This window comes from Leguminivora glycinivorella, chromosome Z (genome assembly GCF_023078275.1).
Source record: "Leguminivora glycinivorella isolate SPB_JAAS2020 chromosome Z, LegGlyc_1.1, whole genome shotgun sequence".
NCBI lineage: Eukaryota > Metazoa > Arthropoda > Insecta > Lepidoptera > Tortricidae > Leguminivora > Leguminivora glycinivorella.
In genome coordinates, this window is record NC_062998.1 from 35,713,696 (window position 1) to 35,733,522 (window position 19,827).

Sequence of the window (19,827 nt, forward strand, 5' to 3'; positions counted from 1 at the left end):
CACGACACGAACCACTTAACTGAGGGTTAGAGGGCTGTCATCTGTCAAATTCCATATAAAATGGTGGGCTGACCCTCCATTTTCAGTGGTGCAAGTGGCTCTAAGAAATATATTATTTTGTTCCACGTATGTTTATACTCGTATAAAGAGACAGAAGAGAATTCCAATGTGTTAGACTACATTGAGGAGGCACACTGTCATTTTATCCCGCCAGGTGGCGCCTGTGCAAGTGTCTAGGCATGTCACTGTCATTCATATGTGTGAGAGAAAAAACGTATCATCTTCTCGCTGTCACGTATGAAATTCTTTATCTGTGCAATGCAAGTGCTAGGACCAACAGGGTGGCGCCATCTGTCATAACATAGCTGTAATGTATTGAATAAAGGGTAGTTAGGATTCGTGTACCTACCTACAAGGTTTAAATAAATCAGTCTCAAATATACGTGCGTGCTGTGTTATTTGTCTCCCAATAATTAAATCCTAGTACATATGAATAACCTTTGAGTGTGCCTCCTCATTGAATTGGTATTTTTGGCGCGTTTCATGATTTTAACAACGGTAATATCTAAAAAATTTACCATTTGTTAATTTTAATCAGATTTGACTGGTAACAAAAATACAAAAACAAACTTAACAATATTTCGTAATTTATATTGAATATGATTTTGATGAAGGTCAAATCGGTAACTATTAATGTGCAATTGCCAATTAAATTCGTTCTATTGGTTGGTCTTTGTTTAATCCGGACCGAAACCGACAAACTATTTTTCAGTACAGATGGTGCTTTTTTTACGCATTAGTGCGAGAAGTGGTTCATTATATGACAGGTCGAAACTTCGGAGGGCCATCTGTACTGAAAAACGTCGTACGATACACGTGCGAAAAGGAAATTCGTAACTCGTGCCGATTTAAAAAACTCCTTCGGTCGTGTTTTTATTTATCGCCACTCGTTTCGAACTTCCTTTTTTACGTACTTGTATCGCAATGTCGCCACTCGTCTTTTTTGACCTCCTTTAAACGCCTGTTGCATAAAATACTATAATAGATCCTTTATTTTAATATTACAAACTTCAGCTTACGGTTCCCCCACATCTAGCGTCCCGCGAGCGCAGCGTCGTGCCAGCTGTATGTAAAGAGACGCCGTGTCGATGTCGTGTCGACGTCGCGCCGACGCGGCGTCAGGCTTTGCCATACAGTTGGCCAGACGCTACGCTCGCGAGACGCTAAACGTGGAGGATACTCAGATTACAGACTGACTAGTAGCTTCAAGTTTCAAGAGAAACATCGTGAAGAAACCTGGCAAGTTTTGCTCCTAATAAGGTCTTCTAGTTTCTCATCTAGGTGAGAATAGATTAAAAGGTCCACGTTTTTGTATATTTAATACCAAGCAAAAAAAGTTTCTCTTCTACATACAACAAAAAATAAAATAAACTCAAATCACAACAACGAATAAGTATTTATTTACTTACAAAACCATAAATAAACAGGGAAATACGTAGCGCTTTATTCTTCTATCCAACGAGTATAAAATTAACATCAACTCACCATTGTACAAAATGAAAATGCAGGAGAGTACTTTCCAGCAAACCCTCTACCTCAAACCAAATGATACAGTGTTAACATACTCGACATAAATCTAAACTTTTAAATTTAAGAACGACAGTAGGTTATTACAGAGTACCTTTAGCGTAAATTTTATTCGTAAACGTGAATTTGCTTAAACGAATCGGTAACCCTCGTTTTGTATGGCATTTTGAACAGCGCGCCTACGGAGGTTTTGGAAACACAGCCTATCTAACCAAATTCATTCGAAGATGAAACGTATCATTCTCGAATTAAATTTACACTAAGGGCTCAGATAGTAGATTTGTTAGGAGCGTTTAGAAAGTGACTTGTTTCTTTTCCCTCTGTTCCCTGATGGTGATCTTGGTGGCGGCCACGGCGGAGTCAGCGACGTCGGAGTCGGCCACGAGCGCGCGCAGGCGCGCCGCGCGCTTCTCACGCGCCGCGCTGCGCTCTGTCAGCTCCGACATCTCGTCTTCCAAGTCTGAGAGGCGCGCCCGGCTCGCCTTCGCGCGCTGCGCGGCGGCGCTCTCGTCGTCCTTCAGAGCCGTCCACTTCGTCAGTGAGTTCTCCTCGTTCAGTCTGCGAGCGATGCGTTTCTCTGTGCGTTCCTCGTTTTCTTGCAGGGCACGTCTCGCGCCGCTGACCTCGGACTGGCCGATTCCAACTGTCTCCAAAATTTTGTCAGAGATCCTCATACGGTTTTCCAGATTTGATACTGAGTTTTCGAAGTCGATGTCCTCGGCGAAGCGAGACTGTTTCTTTCCGGCGCGGATTCTCTTAAGTGATTCTGTGATCTGAAAGTAAATAAAAGGTCTCATCTAAATTTGTTTGTTCTCTAGGCAACTGAAATATGGAAGTGGTCTTTGTAAACTATCAGAGCCATGGACAGAACCGACAATATAATTTATGCAGCCTTTTGAAAATTAGATAGTTACAATTTATATAATTTGTTTTGTGTTGAATTATTAATTTTTATAAAACCTGCTGCCCATTCCGGTCCAAACTACATAGGCGACGTATTGTCTCGCATATGTTCGCCACCAAAGGTGACGTGGAATTTTTCTATCAACTAATAAAAGCAAATTATCTGTTTTTTTTTCTGTTGCGACGTATCGCATTCATTCTATCCGTGATATGTTTCTGATATGTTTTTGTCACGTATAAGGTATATCTAAATAGTCTAAATACTGATGTATAAAAAAATACGACCCTATTTTGGATAAAAGCCGCACAACCACGCAAGGCGAGAATATTGTCAGCCGCTCGCTCTAGGTCACCCAATCATGGCAAATATTTCTACGAAACTGATCGTGTAAAGTTTGATCGAGAATTCTATAGTATGAGTAGAGCGAGCATTGAAAAACGGGTTATACACAGTAACTTACAAAAGAACAATATTTAATAACACAAATTTAGTGCCTTCTGGGCACTATCTATAGTTTAGCTAATGTATTTTCTTTATTGTACGTATGTATTTCTTTATTACTAATTGTTAGGCTTGTGCCGTTTCGTTCGTTGATCGGAGCGCTCCGATCTCGTTCAGTCGCTCCCACGAACTAGTTCGCTTTTTTAGGTCTTTTGCTCATTTAGTTCAGCCAGACCAGCGACCACTGTGGTCCGAAAGATCAGAACGCATGGGACCGAATAGTGTCAAAATGATACGAATAGTCCACAGATAGTAAGATTCCGGGCCCGAAGGTTGTAAGTAACCGAAGTTTACTATGAAAACTTGACGTTTTTTTGTTGATCTGCTAGGTAGCTCTCGCTCTCGGTCGGCGCAGTCACACACTCGTTCTCGATCCAAACCGCTAGCGCTCGCCGATCCTATACTGAACTAAATGAGCAAAGACCGATTCTCAGAACACGGAAAGATTCAGTTCATTTCGGTCATTGATGGGATTTTATTCCTAACAGTTCATAGTTCGTGAACGACACAAGCCTACTAATTGTAGGTATTTATAAATTTATGTTGTTAACTTGTAATTGTATTTTCTCTTATACAAACATGAAGTTAATCTTATTTATAGCTGCTTAACGTGAAACTGTATAAAATAAAATAGTTTCGCCGGTACGTAATTGCAGCAACTTTGTTTACTCTAGTTCAGAAATAGATTTTCGTAGCATCAAGGTTTATAGCTGACGCGACTCGATCATAGAAACGCGATTCGACCCGTTACATTTAATTAAAACTTAAAGAAGTCAGTTGGTGATAAATCTATTTACGTTTTGTGGAGCATCTTGTAGAAAGTAGGACTCTCCAGTCTTCCATGAGCTTTTGACGTTTAGAATATTACTCAGTAGCGTAAATATCACGGAAACTGCGCTCTTTTTTTGTTTTAGTAGGTAACAAGGATGATTTACATAGGATTTACAATCTCCATACTAAGAATCGTACCTCATTTTTTAGCGCCAGCTATTAAATACTATCATAACTACCTACACCCTACAATTTTTGCCTACAATGCCTACAATTTTTTTTTTCAAACTGTGTATTGACGTGATATCATGATATTAGAATAAAGGAAATATGTCAGTTGTTCTTATAAAAAATAAAAACACGCAAAAATATTTGGGGAAAATATGATTTTGGCCATTGCCAGGCTGCGAAACAGCGCCATCTAGTTTTAAGCCCATACATTTCAGGGGTACGTTTTTTCGTATGGGCTTTGTCTGTCCCGTATTATATGGTCCTTGGTAGGTAGATACCGTTTGGGGGCAGGCGATCTCCATACAATTGTCATTACACGCAACCACATCGCAACGCATCGAAAACTCGTGATATTTAGTGGGTCTATTGTAACACATGTCATTGATTGAAACTTACAATGTGACACGATAGTAGCGCATTAAGAATGGGCAAGTTTCTCAAGTTGGGCGGCGGGTACGGGCTCAAATTTACTGTACAATAGAATGTAGAATTCTAGTTAGGGACTCCATTTGTATTGTGGGAGGGAACTTGGCAAAAGTTAATCAATTACTTTAAAGTATATATGTATATCGGTGTGTATGTTTATAAGAATGCCTAATTTTAAGACTTCCCTACATCTTCCTTACTTTTGGTTTCATTCGTTATTAATTATTTGTTGTTTAAGTGAATAATACTTATGACTCATACCATACCATATTTTAAGTCTAAATAATAATCCACGGTACCTACAAATGTTTTTAAATTACGACAGTAGGTAACCAATGTAACTACGACGTCTACGATGTACGTACAGTCAACCAATCTGAATCCTAGGCCACTGTAGAACCCTTTCACAGTAAGTCAAACTGACTTCTACAGCAAATAAAGCACGGTGTCAATATGACAGGGTTCTAGAGTGGCTACTAGGATTCTAATTGGTTGACTGTACACTTCAGTGTACAGTACATACGTATATGTATGTACACATATTTATATAACTGTTTTTATTGACGAAGATACCTATTTAGCAAGTATAACGTTTTTTTATAAACGTAGGTTTGTTTTTTGTGTGCTACACTCTGCGTAGAGGGATTTACAGGGATTAACCTCAATCCGTCCCAAACGGGATAGTATTGGTGCGTTATTCAATATTTTTAGATTTTCATGTATGGTTGGTGTATGTAACCTGTGCAAAAAATAAATAAACCTGATCATAGGGCTGTAAATTACAGACTAATATGCTGATTCATTATAGCGGTTATTTGTCAGAAACTCAGATGACAATGCCTACTTATACACGTAAAATGACATTTCATTGTCAAAAGGGACTCTACGTATTAGCTTCGACTCCGTGACCGCCTACGAAAGGTCCGTAACACCATTATTCCGGGATGGGAAAAACTTTTACTTTTCCATATATGATTTGTCCAATCTAGATTAAATTCAAAGATTATTTATTCATGGAATGGGAACCTCATGTACTATCAGCCGCAAAAGTGCACAGCGAATTTATAAATTAATTCATTTATAATTTCTCCATGCACTTTTGCAGCTGATAGTACCTCTACGCTGGATCAACATTTACGCCGTGTCTTGCGTGGGCGATGGTCGCGAGACCGTCGCGCGACCGTCGCCGTCGCGTCTCATCGCATCGTCTACTTCCATATCGATAAGGTTTGATTTCGTATGCGTCGCATCGCCGTCGCGCGACCATCGTGCGACCGTCGCCCACGCAAGCCACGACGTTAGGAAAAAGCAAAGATGGTGAGAGTTGAAAGTTTGTTCACCACGAGAGAATCCACACGAGCATGTTCCGAGCATTTACGTTTAGTCATTTCATTACGACTGCTGCTTGACGCAACGTATAGTCAACCAATTTAAATCCTAGACCACTCTAGAACCCTGCCTTATTGAAACCGTGCTGTATTTGTCAAAGAAATCAGTTCGACGTTTACTGTGAAAAGGTTCTACAATGGCCTAGGATTCAAATTGGTTGCTGTACGTACGCAATGTTGGTACAAACACGCAGCACGCCATTTTCCATAGCGCTTTAAAGACGCTAGCGTGACTTGATGCCCTAAAATATGTGGGTATATTTGTAAAGTATAACAAGATAAATGGCTTAAAATCCGTTTAGAAATCAATGTGTATATTATATTTACACTCGGTTACTAAGTGGGTCCAGCATCCATTTGTTATTAGACTGTGTCAATAGTTATTATAACCAACCAACCATGTCTTGTATAACACGTTTATATTGTAACCAATAAATTTATTTTCATTTTCATTTTTCATTTTCATTATAGTATTAGTAACGGCCTTGTAAACATGAGTTATTTGACGAATCTATATTAAAGTCTTCGTAATACGGCATTAATTCTTGGCAAGATTTCCAAAATATCCGGTTGTTCCTATTTGGCTATTCGTCCAGTCGCATGTGAGACATCAAGCTTCGTAGGGATTCACAGCTTTTAATTAGAAACTGACGTAGCTTCGACGTAACAAGATTTTGGCATAACATATGGAAAATTGAAGTGGTGCCAAAAATTTCATGATCCTAAATAATAAACAAACACGCGATAACTTACTAACAATAATATTTTATACATGTGATTTCATAATGTATTGTTGTAGCCGTATTAGGATATGAATAATATCATTAATATCTTTACTCTTTCGCCCGGAGTCACTAAAATACTAGAAATTATGATTTGTCCTTGTCAGTCTGATGAATATCTATCTTACTTCTAAAACTCCTAATCAAAGAGAGAAACTGGTAGACGTATTCTTGCCTTCTTGGTAACAAATTAACAATAAACCCGTCTCGAGTAAATTAAATACGAGGGCTGATTTCGGTATTTTGTCAGGACTATTCTAAATAGTGATTTGCTGTCAAATTAAGTCTAATAAGGTATTTAACAAGTAACTGAAGCTGTTAATTTTGCAAAATGGACACCTAGTCTAGCAATAATACGAGTACCAGAGTTGAATATTAGTTAGGTACCTAATTACTTACATATAAAAATATATAACCGTCAATGTTTATATCTCGGTGACTAACTTGAATAAGCTTTCAGAAAAGCCTTCGGATTTTAGGGCGTGTCAGACTACAACGTATTTAATCACAATATAAGTATAATAAAGAGTACTATCGTAATCTGTGAACAATAGGCTACTAGACTCATATCTAGTTTGGCATAAGAAATGATTGTCTTCTGTAATATTTGACATAAGTAACCAATATTTAATGATTTTTGATATTAAATGTGTACGATGACCAAGTATTTTTAATTTAAAAATGTGAGTATTTTTTATTTATTTTGGCCACCGAAAACGCTGTCGGCCGTTATGTGACGTCATAGAATTCATGTCATATCAATCACTGACATAATGACCTTTATGCCTCGTACTTAAAGTGTTAGAAAGTGTTGTTTTCGCACTGAATGACTTCATTCACAGAAAATCTATAGATGACATGGCTGATGTTGTTTTTGCCTGATTACGTAAAAATATTTTTTGCTGTTTTTAAGTCATGATAAATATTGTGATTTTTTTTTCGGTTAATTGGACAGTAAATAATAATATAAGACAAACTTTAAAAAAGGGTCAAGTAGCCTATTCAGTGACCATTTTACGATTACGTACGATTTTACCCGCAAACCGAAAGCCTAATAGAATTCTCACGAGCCGTACAAGCCACCGTATTCGCATTGCATAAATTGGCCAGGAATGATTAGTGACCTAGTCACAGGTATCGAGCTAGAAATAAACCCACGTGTGCGGGGCCAAAGTACATGACGATTAGTGGATATCCTAATTATAGCTGGAATGTCATATTATTAGTTGGCACTATTTGACTATTGTTGTGAGTCTGTATTTAGTAATCTGGTAATCATAGGTACATAACAACTAATGCCATTATGGAACAGGATATCCTAGTATAATGTACGTGTAGTATAATATTTATTTTTAGTAAGGTACAGCGGGCCAAATCCCGACTGGGGTGGCAAACCTAACTGATGCATTTTTTTCCATTATTAAACTATTTAGTTGAGTTCCACATGTTCAAATTTAACTAGTGGACACTCTATTTAATATTGCAAACATTGTAAAACATGGGACAGAATCGATCAGTTGCATAAACTATAAGTGGGTTTCTACTACCTCTTGAAACAAATAATAGCTTATTTTTAATACGTTTACGAGATTGGATATTTTTAATTATTCTGTATAAAAGCCGTAGATAAAATAAAATACCTAGGTACTAAAATATTAACAAAAGAGGAAATGTCGGTGAATAAATGAACCGAAATCCATTAACTTCTGTAAAACCATACAGGAATTCAATAATACATACATACATAGGTACATACATACAGTCACGCCTGTATCCCATAAAGGGGTAGGCAGAGCACATGAAACTACTAAAGCTTCAGTGCCACTCTTGGCAAATAATTCAATAATATCAGTAATAAATCATGTATCATAAAATTCATAAAGGAGAATTTTACTTCAAAGGTAAATAACGAACTGATTTGTGACCTTTAGCATTTTGAAAAGCGCTTGCGAATTCATTGACTGTTATTAAGTACCTACGACCATATTTTGGATTGATGCCTTTTTTAGAGTACCGTACGTACCTATATACAGTAAACCCTCAAATTGGTAATATTTGATTTCGGTTAATTGGACAGTACTTAATCATATAAGACAGACTTTTAAAAAGGGTCAAGTAGCGTATTAGAAAGATGCTTACGTCATCAGCCAGGTCGTCTTCTTCTAGAGCGGAGGAGAGCGGGCGGCCGCGCGTGGCGCGCGCGCCCCTCGAGTCGAACAGCTCGTCCCTGGCGTCGTCAACGTCGAGCGCGTGCTTGATGCGCGACTCGACGTCGGCTCGGAAGCGGTCGCGGTCGTGCTCGGCGGCGCCGGCGCCGGCGCTCGGCGCGAGCTTGTGGTCCAGGCGGTCCAGCACCGGCCGGTAGTAGCTCTCGCCCTTGTCATAGTTGCAGTCGTAGACGCGCGTGCGCCGGGTTCGACCTAGTCGGCTCATTGTGGCGATCTTTATTAACAAAACATTCTTCATTTTACTCTAACGCCGTATCTTGCGTGGGCGACGGTCGCGCGACCGTCGCCGTCGCGTCTCATTGCATCGTCTACTTCCATATCGATAAGGTTTGATTTCGTATGCGTTGCATCGCCGTCGCGCGACCATCGCGCGACCGTCGCCCACGCGAGTCACGGCGTAAAAACAAATTAAATCATTTTCATAGAAAATATTTTAACTTGTATTTTTTAATTACACACTACTATTATGTTATAAACATTAAATAAATGTCACATACAAAGAAAAAGTGACCAAGGCCTCCAAAAGTGTTCCGAGCTAGCATCGAACCAGCGTACTCCGTTTACCGGACGGATGCCTGAACCACTCGGCCATCGGTAAACGAAGCCAATGGTCGAAATTTCCAAGTACAGTTAGCCAAAAAAGTGGTTTACCACTTTTGTGTTTCAAATAGAGTCGGAAATTAAGTGGTAAACTACTTTCTTGGCTGACCGTACCTATATGACATTTCCAGCTCGGAACACTTGGAGGCCTTGGTCACATTTTCTATGTATATAACATTTATTTAATGTTTCTTTATTTTAGTTCCAATTCGTTCACGTTGACTGAAAAAGTGTCAAATGTTACTTTCTACAATGGCATGCTCGTTGCGGTTAGATATCGAATAAAGCAGTAATAGTCAATCTTGACCTAAATCGGAAATTAGTAAATTGATCTAATCAAGAGCGCGAGTTATTTGTAGTATCAACAAGAAAACTTTGTATTGCTCATGCTAGGTGCTCAGTCTGGTTAAGATAGATCGAAAATTGCAGCCTTTTACATTACATACGGGGTTTCAGAACAAACAAAAGGGCAGCTGAACGCAATATCGAGGGTAACTACAACGCGAATACCTAGGTATTTACTCTGTGAAGTGGAGGCATGGAACGAATCAAGTGCCCTGGTTGATGACAAATGAAATATGTTGTTTATCTTACAATCGTGAACACAGATCTCTATAATTAGAACTATCTATTTAGTTTACCTAATTATAGAGGGGAGTTCAACGGTTGGCATAAAGGAGGGCTAGTGCCGTCTTTATCAGTTTTATGCATCAATTGAGGAAACCAACTAACATTTTATCACGCTGTACGTCGCTGCTACTACTGTTAATTTTCACTTCTATTTCTTTTCTAGGTATGCTGTATGTAAGTTCGGAGTTTACGTGGCAGCAAATGTGCTATCCTTTGAGTATGCTTCCTCATAGAAAGATATCATTAGACTTAAGTAAGTTCCTAATAATTGTTACCATACAAGATCTGTACGTTACATATTGTAAAAACAATAATGTTAATTAAACAAAATAATCCAAGAAGTATAGGAGTAGAAGTAAGGTACAGTGGGACAAATCTCGACTGGGGGGCAAATGTAACTGGTCCATTTTTTCTATGTTTTACAATAAACATTGTAAAACATTATTAAATAGAGTGTCCATCGGTTATATATGGTAGGCGTGTTCAGTGGATACATGTAGAACTCAAAATCATAGTGTAATAATGGAGAAAATGGATTAGTAAGTCGATATTTGCCCTGCTGTACCTTAATGATTTTTTCAAGATAATGTTTGTTTATCCACAAAATTGTTGTTTTCTATTTTAATTTCGTTAGTGACAATAGTGACACTAGCCTAGACAGCAGATAAATCGAATGACGCAAGGAGCATCGGAATCGGCCCACGCGCACGCGTTGGTTCCACCGTGCGTCAAAGGGACAAACATGTTTATGTTTACTACGTTATGTTTTCGATGAGTTATGCAGAAATATTGAAATTGGCTTTCACATAATCCTAAAACTGAGTTTTCCCCAATAGTGGACACTGCTTGTGAAACGGACATAAATTAATAAACTTAAATACCTCTGTAAGTCGTTGTTTATTAAGGTTGAGCAGTTAGCAGCAAAGTAGGTACTGCAATATGTTTGGTCAGTAGTGTGCACCTTCAAAAAAAAATTGTATAGTGTATGTGATGAAAAAAAACATAAATAACGTTTTTTTAAGTTACATACATGTATAAAAAAATCCTACTTTGATAAGTAAAGATGAACTAGCCACGATAGAAATATTGTTACTATTTAGAAAATAAAACTTCTATTTGATTACAATGTATAATCTCGTTTCACGACCAGTTGCCGGCGCATATTAACATTTCTCTTCAATCAATAATTTATGTACATTTTCGAAATGCTGAGGTTAAAAAATAATCCAGTAATTTGATGTTCTTACTGTTTAACAAGTAAACCTATCTGAATCATTGTACCTATTTGTGCTTCATTGATGTCATTCGTCATCAAAACAATGAAATACTTCCATAAGCCGTTTACATAACATGCATGTGTTGCTTGCAATAAGTAGGCAAATCTTCAAATATCGGACTGCGTGCGAGCATCAATAGCATCGATCCAGTAGCGCACGGTTGTTGCGAGGATTATTGACTTGACGTAATCCTACACAATTAACTCATGATAAAATCAACTCTTGGCATGAAGCCGCCGGAAAGTCATTGAAAATATTCAGCGTCAATGAATTTTTTTTTAAAGCTTACCAGTATTTACTACATGTGCACACTGAACTACAGGCCAGCGTCAACAATGAATTACTGTGAAATTATATTGAATTAAAAACGATACGTATTCGTAATAATGCGATCGATCATCGTCGGAGATGAATGATCTACTGTAACCGGCGGTGCAAACAGTGGAACATTTTCAAAATAGATTTCGCAAACATTTGATACGGGTATATTTTTAGTAACGAAAACCCGGTTTTTGTCTGTCCGAGACGAGGTATTGTGATGTGCACTCAGTGAATGTTGAACGGCGCAGTTAAAAATAACTAATCTGAAACACATGCTGAATAAACTGATGGCTGTGGTTTTAGAAATGTGATTGTTTTTAAGATTTACGTAAACACAACAGAACACTATAATGAGGACAAAATAATAAAAAAAATCGCTATGCATTGAAACGTCTGTTGGTAAACCGACATGAGCGCTTTCGCCAAACAAATCATGCACTAATCGATCACGAAGACACATATGATAAGAAAAATAATAAGAAAAGAAGAACTGACCTGGAACGTGTTAAGACGACGAGACGGCGGACGGGACTGGGCCGCGCACGACGGGATCGGCGCCTGCGAGGTGTGGGTGTGACTATGTTTAACTGTGAGCCATGCTAAAATATACGTAATGACTTTTGCTTACAATGATTTCCTAGCCGGAAAAGAAAAGAAAACTAAACTCGAGCACGGATTTCGTGGAGTAAATATATTACTGTGTCAATTAGATGCGACGTTTGAAAGAACGCCAAATATTGTTGACGTCGTTATTGATATCGTAATTTACGTATTTGTTGACTACGTTTTAATTACAAGTATAACTTATATCCACTCAACACTATGTACCAACAGAGATCTTACAAAAAGGTTTAGAATATCAAGTATCGAGTCTTTTCCATTAATACATATTCCTGTATTTAAATGAATGTTGCAAAAATTAACCCAGAGGGTAATCAGACATGTACCTAAATATACGATATGGATATGTACCTACTTATCTGATTAGCTGATTACCCTCTGGGTAAATTCTTAGTAGGTACCATAAATGTTACCTACTTAGCAGAAATAATAGCTTTAGAAACCCTAGCTTTTATAATTGAATCTAAGTAGTATAAAATGTTTAGGTAATTTCAAGCGAAATTTGATTGAGTATTTATTCAGTTGTTTGCAAGAGAGTCTACGAATTCGCAGTACCACGTAGCGCCAAAGTTTGTTATATTAAAATTTCTTATTAGTAAGTTGACATATTCCCACGTCACGCAACAAGAAATCTATCTAACTAGTACCTATATGTTTGTATTTATACATTATCGTCCTAAAGGTACAGTTATTAATGCAAACATTGCAAACTAGACTTAGTCTAATACGTTTATGTCCATCTTACTCGAGAACCTAAAACGATATTGCACCTACGTTTAACATGACATGCAGTAGTCAACTTTATATTGGCTGTTTTTTGAGATAGAAATTTTAGATTGACCAAATAGCAATTGACGATAGTTGATGAAATAGATAATTCGGAGGATATTGTACAAAAACCTACAATAATTTTTCCTGTTTATATCTACAACTAGCTGTTGTCCGCGGCTTCGCAAATTCGAAAATTGCGGAATGCTCCATACAAACTTCCACCCCCCATTCTAGGGAAGTGGGTTAGAAAGAGATAAAAAGTAGACCATGTCCCTTGTTCCTCGTAGATAACCAAGTTTGATAACTAGTTTTGTATGAGGAAAAATAATTCTTCTTAGCTACCTGGGTTATGAAATAAGATTTTTTTTCTTCGTAGTAAACCATTATTTTTTGCAGTTTTCTACGAAGAATATATTTTCTTCTTTGCTTACCCGGTTATGAAATGGGTTTTTTTTCCTCGTAGAAAACCATTATTTTTTGCACTTTTCATATTCGGGTAAGTTAAGAAGAAAAAATCTTCGTAGAAAACTGCGTACAATAATGGTTTTCTTTGAGGAAAAAAAAATTAGGAAGAAGAAAAGGTCTTGATAGAAAACTGCATACAATAATGGTTTTCTATGAGGAAAAAAAATCTCATTTCATAACCGGGTAAGCAAAGAAGAAAAAATATTCTTCGTAGAAAACTGCAAAAAATTATGGTTTTCTACGAAAAAAAAAAACTTATTTCATAACCCAGTTAGCTAAGAAGAATTATTTTTCCTCATACAAAACCAGTTATCAAACTTGGTTATCTACGAGGAACAAGGGGCCTGTCACTTTGCATCCCTTCAACTATCTTCACTTAAAAAATCACGTCAATACGTCGCTCCGTTTTGCCGTAAAAGACGGACAAACAAACAGACACACACACTTTCTCATTTATAATATTAGCACGCCTAACGAAGACATTTAACTGTCCGTCGGCGGAAATAATTCGTGTATAGGCGAATTTTGGCATAGTTGTAGGGAATGGTGTTCTAATCCACATACTCAAAGTACTGATGAGTAGGGGAGGAGCTAACGGGTGGAGGGGGGTGTAAAGGTCCCTTTTTTTAGTTTTTCGCGAATAACTCTTAAATTGTGGCACATAGCAAAAAATGTTCTGAAACACAAGTAATCTTCATAAAATTCTCTACAAAAAAGTCTTATACACTTTTTATCTGGGACCAATCGTTCATAAGATATGGAAGGGAAAAGATGGACAATAAAGGAATAAACTCATTTGTTTATGAACAATACGTTTATTCTTATAGAGACGCGGTAGCGTGTCAAGCCAGGTTCAAGTAACAAAAGTAGCAAGCAGCACCGTGTGTAATATTACACGAACCGTTTGGAGCCACATTTGACCCCCTTCTAACTCAAAAACTATTTCACATAAACGTGTTATAATGCAACGTAAAAAGAAACCAACGCGCGTAGTAAAAGTATGAGCTATAAGCGCTCCTCAATAAGCCCGGTACTAGCAGCCCGCCTTAGTGCGTTTTCACATTATCCGATCCGATATCGGATGTCGGAATTCAAAGATAAAAATCCAAGACGGCGCCTTAAATGTACGGGATATCGGTCCTACTTCCGATATCGGATCGGATAATGTGAAAACGCACTTACCCCGCGCGCGCGCGCAGCCCTTTATAAGTCACCGCGCGGCCGGCGCTCGCTCATCCCAGTCGTCCTCAAAACGTCGACGTAAGACCGCCCCACAAGGATGGGGCGCGACCAGATACAGCCCTCACAGCGCCCAGCGCGGAAGGGGCTACTCACACCCCAGCAGGGGTGTTGAACGACATTACAGCAGCGCTCGCTCAGTTTGTCTCGCGCAGCGATCCGATCACATTGTAGCTGACTTGACGAGCCAAGAATCACGACCGCCCGGTATTGCTTTGATGGGATAAATTCATAAATAAAATTCCTAACTATCTTCCGTCTCTACTTCGATGGGAGCTCCGTTAGTGCATGCTCCCGAGCATACACCACAGACACTGGAGCAGGTAATTCCTGCTTTTCGGCAGCCGCATCGCACCCCACACCCAGTCTTGCATCGGCAAAATATAGTTTTGAGTTATGGAGTCAGGTGCCACTGGGTCGTTGGTTGTCACTGGCTTTAATATGCCATCGCCTCTTCTAGTTCATCCCCATTCAGTAGGTGGTAAATAAATTGTACGTTAAATACACAAATATTGGTACGCCTTTTTTTTCGGATTCAATAAGTAAAATTTTCCTAAAATAGAGGTAAGTTTAGCACGTGCATTCAATATTCAAGCAGGCGTACAAATATTTTGTACGCTTGTGAGGATTAGAACACCATTCCCTACAACTATGCCAAAATTCGCCTATACACGAATTATTTCCCGCGAGATAGGCTTCATTGAGTGTGCTATATTAGTATGGAATATGGATACATCGTTCGCTTCAGAAACAAACAAAACAGAGATGCCGTATCGTATCGGTGAAAGAGAGCGATATACTTATAGTTCTGTTTATCTCTGACTGCCGGCGTATCATGCTTCTAATTTTATCACTTATCCACATGGATAAGACTTCTGTCACGCTTTGGCAAGTATGTCAGTGTGAGAGTGACAGATGTCTTATCCACGTGGATAAGTGATAAAATTGGAAGCATGGTACGCCGGCTGGTCACATTGCCAACGACGACGTTCGCGCGTTCTTTAGACTCTTGACTTGCCCCATAAAAAAACATTTAAGTTGTATAATAGAAGCGACCTGAAATTGATTAATAATACACCGTGTCCAATAAGTCCGAATACTCACATTTTACCTCATAGGGATCACAGGCCATCAAATTCTTATTTAAACTAAAGAGTATATTCCTCTTAATAAAATACAAGCACAAAGTACATGAAATTTCCGAAGTGTCTAAGAAAAACAAAGAGGTAAAGTGCCAACAAAATACTTGCTCGGCACGCAGGTGACGAGTTATTTTTTATAAGGAGAATCTGTATGTGATAAAACAGTCGCCACGTGTCCAAAATAAACTATTAAGGATAGATAACGTTCCGGGCAATTAGAAAAATGTGCCTAGGTTCCAGAGCTCACCATCGGCCCAGGTGTGGGATGCAGTATGTAAGCGAGGTAAACTACCTTCAGTACTTACAGATAAAAGCGTTAAAATCAACGTTTTTTTCTTTAAAACCAAGGTTTTGGAGAAAAAAATGCCTTAAAGTTAAAAAGGATGCTTGGGAATGAGTATCATGTGTCCCAACAAGACGCACCTCCAGCACATTCGGCAAATGGTATTCTAGCGTAGTTTCAGACTAATTTGGCAGTTTTTTATCCGAAACATGAGTGGCCACCCAGGCCTCCAGGTTTAGGCGTATTAGTATTATTTTGTATGGTCATACATGCTTTGAAGACTAAATTTTTATAAAATCATAAACCTACATCATTTCAAAAAGGTTATCGAGAGTATTTGAGATGAAATGTGAAGAAAACGGTGCGTGCCGCGTGTGATCCGTTTGAGAAGCGTTTGAGGCTGGTAAACAAGTTAATGCTGGAGTTATTCCAAAACATTTGTTGTGAATGTAGTAAATAAGAGTGCCATTCATAAACTATAATAATAATGTAGTAACTATTTGTTCATTTTGTTTTATTGGCTATTTGTGCTGTATTCAAACTTATTGGACACGGTGTATATGGTTATACAAATAAGTACTATCGAACCAACTGAGTATGATCCCCTTGGCAGATAATATGTTTGAATCTTTCAAATCTGTAAGGTCTGTCGCTTATATTATAATGCAATTATGTAGTTTTAAGTAATACTAACTCAAATATGTCACTACACACATGTCAGTGTCTAATAAAATGATAACAAGTTTTCCGAATTTCGATCTACTTACATTAAGACAGTTTGGCAAAATGAGCTAATGGTGGGTGGGTCATGATTCAGTTGGTCCGATAGTACAAAACAAACAAAAAAAAACTTACCCAATTTACCGAAAAACAGTAAATCTCACGTGGGTACGATCAGCTATATGCGTGTTTTTTTTAATACAAAAATTCTAGTTAGATTCTATTTTTGTAATAAATAGAAATGATATGAGCAATATTTCTGATCTCTTTACAAAAATGTCACTAAACACGCAGTTTTCACATTACTACGTATATTAATTTACACTGAGAGAAAAAACAACCAGTTTTCATGTTCGTTCAGCAAGTTTTTTGGCTAAAATAGTGCCTACGTGCTTTTCGGTTCAAACAACAAGTTTTTGTTAAGTGTAACGAGTACATTCTACAAGTTATTTGTTATTTGAATCAACAATAGGTATATTTTAATCAACAAGTCGATTTTATAAAGCAAAATGACACATATTATTGTTTTAAACATATGTTTGGCTGATTAAATGAAATATTTTTTAACAATTTTGACCTTGTTGTTCGAAGAAATTCGACTTGTACCATCAATATTGTAATTAATTCCGTTTACTAAAATACTTTTGTTTCAAACGGATAAACCCGCCGCAACAAGTCGAACTTGTTAAAGTCACAATGCAAATTTCTCTCAGTGTGTAAATAAATGCACAATATTTTTCACGCATGAAGTCAATTGATTGTAAGATTTGTTATTGTAAGTACGCGGTTAAGTTATGTTTATATAAAAAAAATAACTTAATTTTAAATGCAAAGCATTAAAGTTTAAGAAGAAGCTAAACAATCAAGAACAAATAAAGGTAACTTACCTTTTTTTCTACGAGAAGGTACGTAGTAAATACTAAATAAGACTTTCAACTCAACATACTTTTGCTATTAGCGTCAAAAGTTCGGAACTAGTTTGGTCTCCCAATTCTTTTGTTTATTTGCTAACCAACACAGGGTGCGTAGCCGAATGGCACAAACGCTCACGAAACGAAAGATATCTATCTCTATCGCTCTTGCGTATTGGCGTGTCAGAGCCAGACTACCTTTCGCGGCGTTTCGTTTTCGTTTCGCGTCGCAAAAATGCCATTTGGCTACGTGGCCAGGTCTATCAGCGATTTTTCAGTCAGCAGCGTAAAGAAAGTATCTTACCTTTTCATTGATATTTTTGATCACATCACATTGCAGCATTCTGAAAAAATAAAATAAAAATTTAAACGTGGAAAATGTCTGCCTTAGGTGAGAATTGAACTCACGGCCTCTGATTATTCTGAGCCTAGAGGCATCGATTGCAGACGTTTCTGCTAATCAGAAGTTAAAAATTCATCAAAGAGCTTCTAAAAGACAAGTGGATGGTGATAAGCAATAATGTGTCAACCCACAAAAACTAAAAAAATGAGATTTTAATGCCATGTTATAGCTGGATTTTTAAACTTCTATTTGCAAAAATGCCCTTTTCATTTTGAAAATTTTTACTATCCCAAAAGTAAAAAAATAGGTTAACACAAATCCTTTATCGTGTGTTGCCTGTTTTGCATTAATGTGTCAAGAACCTTAACTTATTATAGTAATTGGCAGAAGACATATTTAAATTACAATAATGTGTTATGAGGGTTGACTCAACGATTTTTTTACACTTGACTCATTCTTGCAAAACGCAAAAAATGACATAGTTACCCACTATGAGACTTGAATGATTATTGCAAAATGATATTTTATTCGTTGTTTTATGCTACGACCCGTGTTATAAAACATAAGTCATTATTGTTAAATTATATTCGGGTCATAAATTGTTCGTTTTTGGTGTAAGTACCATGACACTATATTGTAAAATATAACTGTTCATATTAATTTATGTTTGAATAAGTTATGACTTAGTCCATTAGTATATTTTTGCACATGAATGGTAAATTCAGTACGAAATTGAACATTTTAAGTCATGAATATACATATTCGTTATTATAATTTGCAAACATTTTTTACAAGTAGGTACGTGTTTATATAAAAATCTAATATAAGCTACTATTATTTTTATAATTACTAATTACATTAAGACGTGTTAATGTATGCATAAAAATATTGTTTGATTTTTGAATACTTACTGAATGGTAGTTTATTATTTTGTTAAAGGTATTTTATGTTTTGTTCTTGTACAAGTCATGAGTTATTCATAATTTAAATGACTTAGTCTATTTCTTAGCGTAAAAAAATATTTTGTTGTATATTTTAGATAAGTAGTTTATTTTTTTTAAAGATGATTATTTGGTTTTTGTAACGATTTTTTGTTGAAAAAGCACAGATAATTTAAATATGTGTCTAGAAATGATCATTACTCTAATAGTTAATTTATATTATTTATTCAACAGGCGTTTAAAGGAGGTCAAGAAATATGAGTGGCGTACTTTCCACGAGTATTTTGGAGTCAGTTAAACACCATTGCATACAATACTTTTACAAAGACCATGCACTTAGTTTTTAATAGTTTTTTTTAAATAATTCTCGCGAAATTCACACTGTTTCCTGTATTGCAAAGGTTTGCACTGTCAGCTCAGCTGCCCAAAGCCTTCCCGCGCACGCACGCAGTATCGTTAATGCAATGCGTTGCCATGATTACAGAACCAAACAATGCGTTTTCAGTTTTTTCGATACGCACACTCCTGTAAATGACGAATAACAGTTCGGGAGTAGAAAAATCATTAAAAGGTTTGATTAATAAATAATGTATTGATTCCTACATGACGACCGGTCTGGCGCAGTCGGTATAGTGACCCTGCCTGCAGTGCTACGCCGCGGTCCCGGGTTCGAATCCCGGTAAGGGCATTTATTTGTGTGATGAGCACAGATATTTGTTCCTGAGTCATGGATGTTTTCTATGTA

The 19,827-nt window shown here is 37.3% G+C and overlaps 1 protein-coding gene across 3 annotated transcripts; it reads right to left on the reverse strand.

Moving 5' to 3' along the window:
• Nucleotides 1–1,437: 1,437 nt before the first annotated feature.
• On the reverse strand, nt 1,438–12,293 carry LOC125241634. 3 transcript variants are annotated; one of them, XM_048150200.1, is made up of 4 exons: nt 12,142–12,200; nt 10,930–11,009; nt 8,730–9,032; nt 1,438–2,360 (listed from the first exon to the last, which is right to left on the reverse strand). In XM_048150200.1, exons 3-4 carry the CDS (start codon nt 9,021–9,023, stop codon nt 1,881–1,883), a joined length of 774 nt encoding a protein of 257 aa, XP_048006157.1. In that variant the 5' UTR covers nt 9,024–9,032; nt 10,930–11,009; nt 12,142–12,200; the 3' UTR covers nt 1,438–1,880. The 3 variants fall into 3 exon arrangements, with proteins under 3 accessions (XP_048006157.1, XP_048006156.1, XP_048006158.1); XM_048150199.1 differs by lacking the exon at nt 10,930–11,009 and having other exon boundaries at nt 12,142–12,293; XM_048150201.1 differs by lacking the exons at nt 10,930–11,009; nt 12,142–12,200 and adding an exon at nt 11,615–11,720.
• Between the last annotated feature and the right edge of the window lie 7,534 nt (nt 12,294–19,827).

Coding starts and splice junctions, on each gene's coding strand:
- LOC125241634 (XM_048150199.1), bottom strand. CDS start 9,023: ATGAGCCGACTAGGTCGAACCCGGCGCACGCGCGTCTACGACTGCAAC. Junction 2,361..8,729: donor AAGACGACCTGGCTGATGAC/GTAAGCATCTTT, acceptor ATTTACTTTCAG/ATCACAGAATCACTTAAGAG.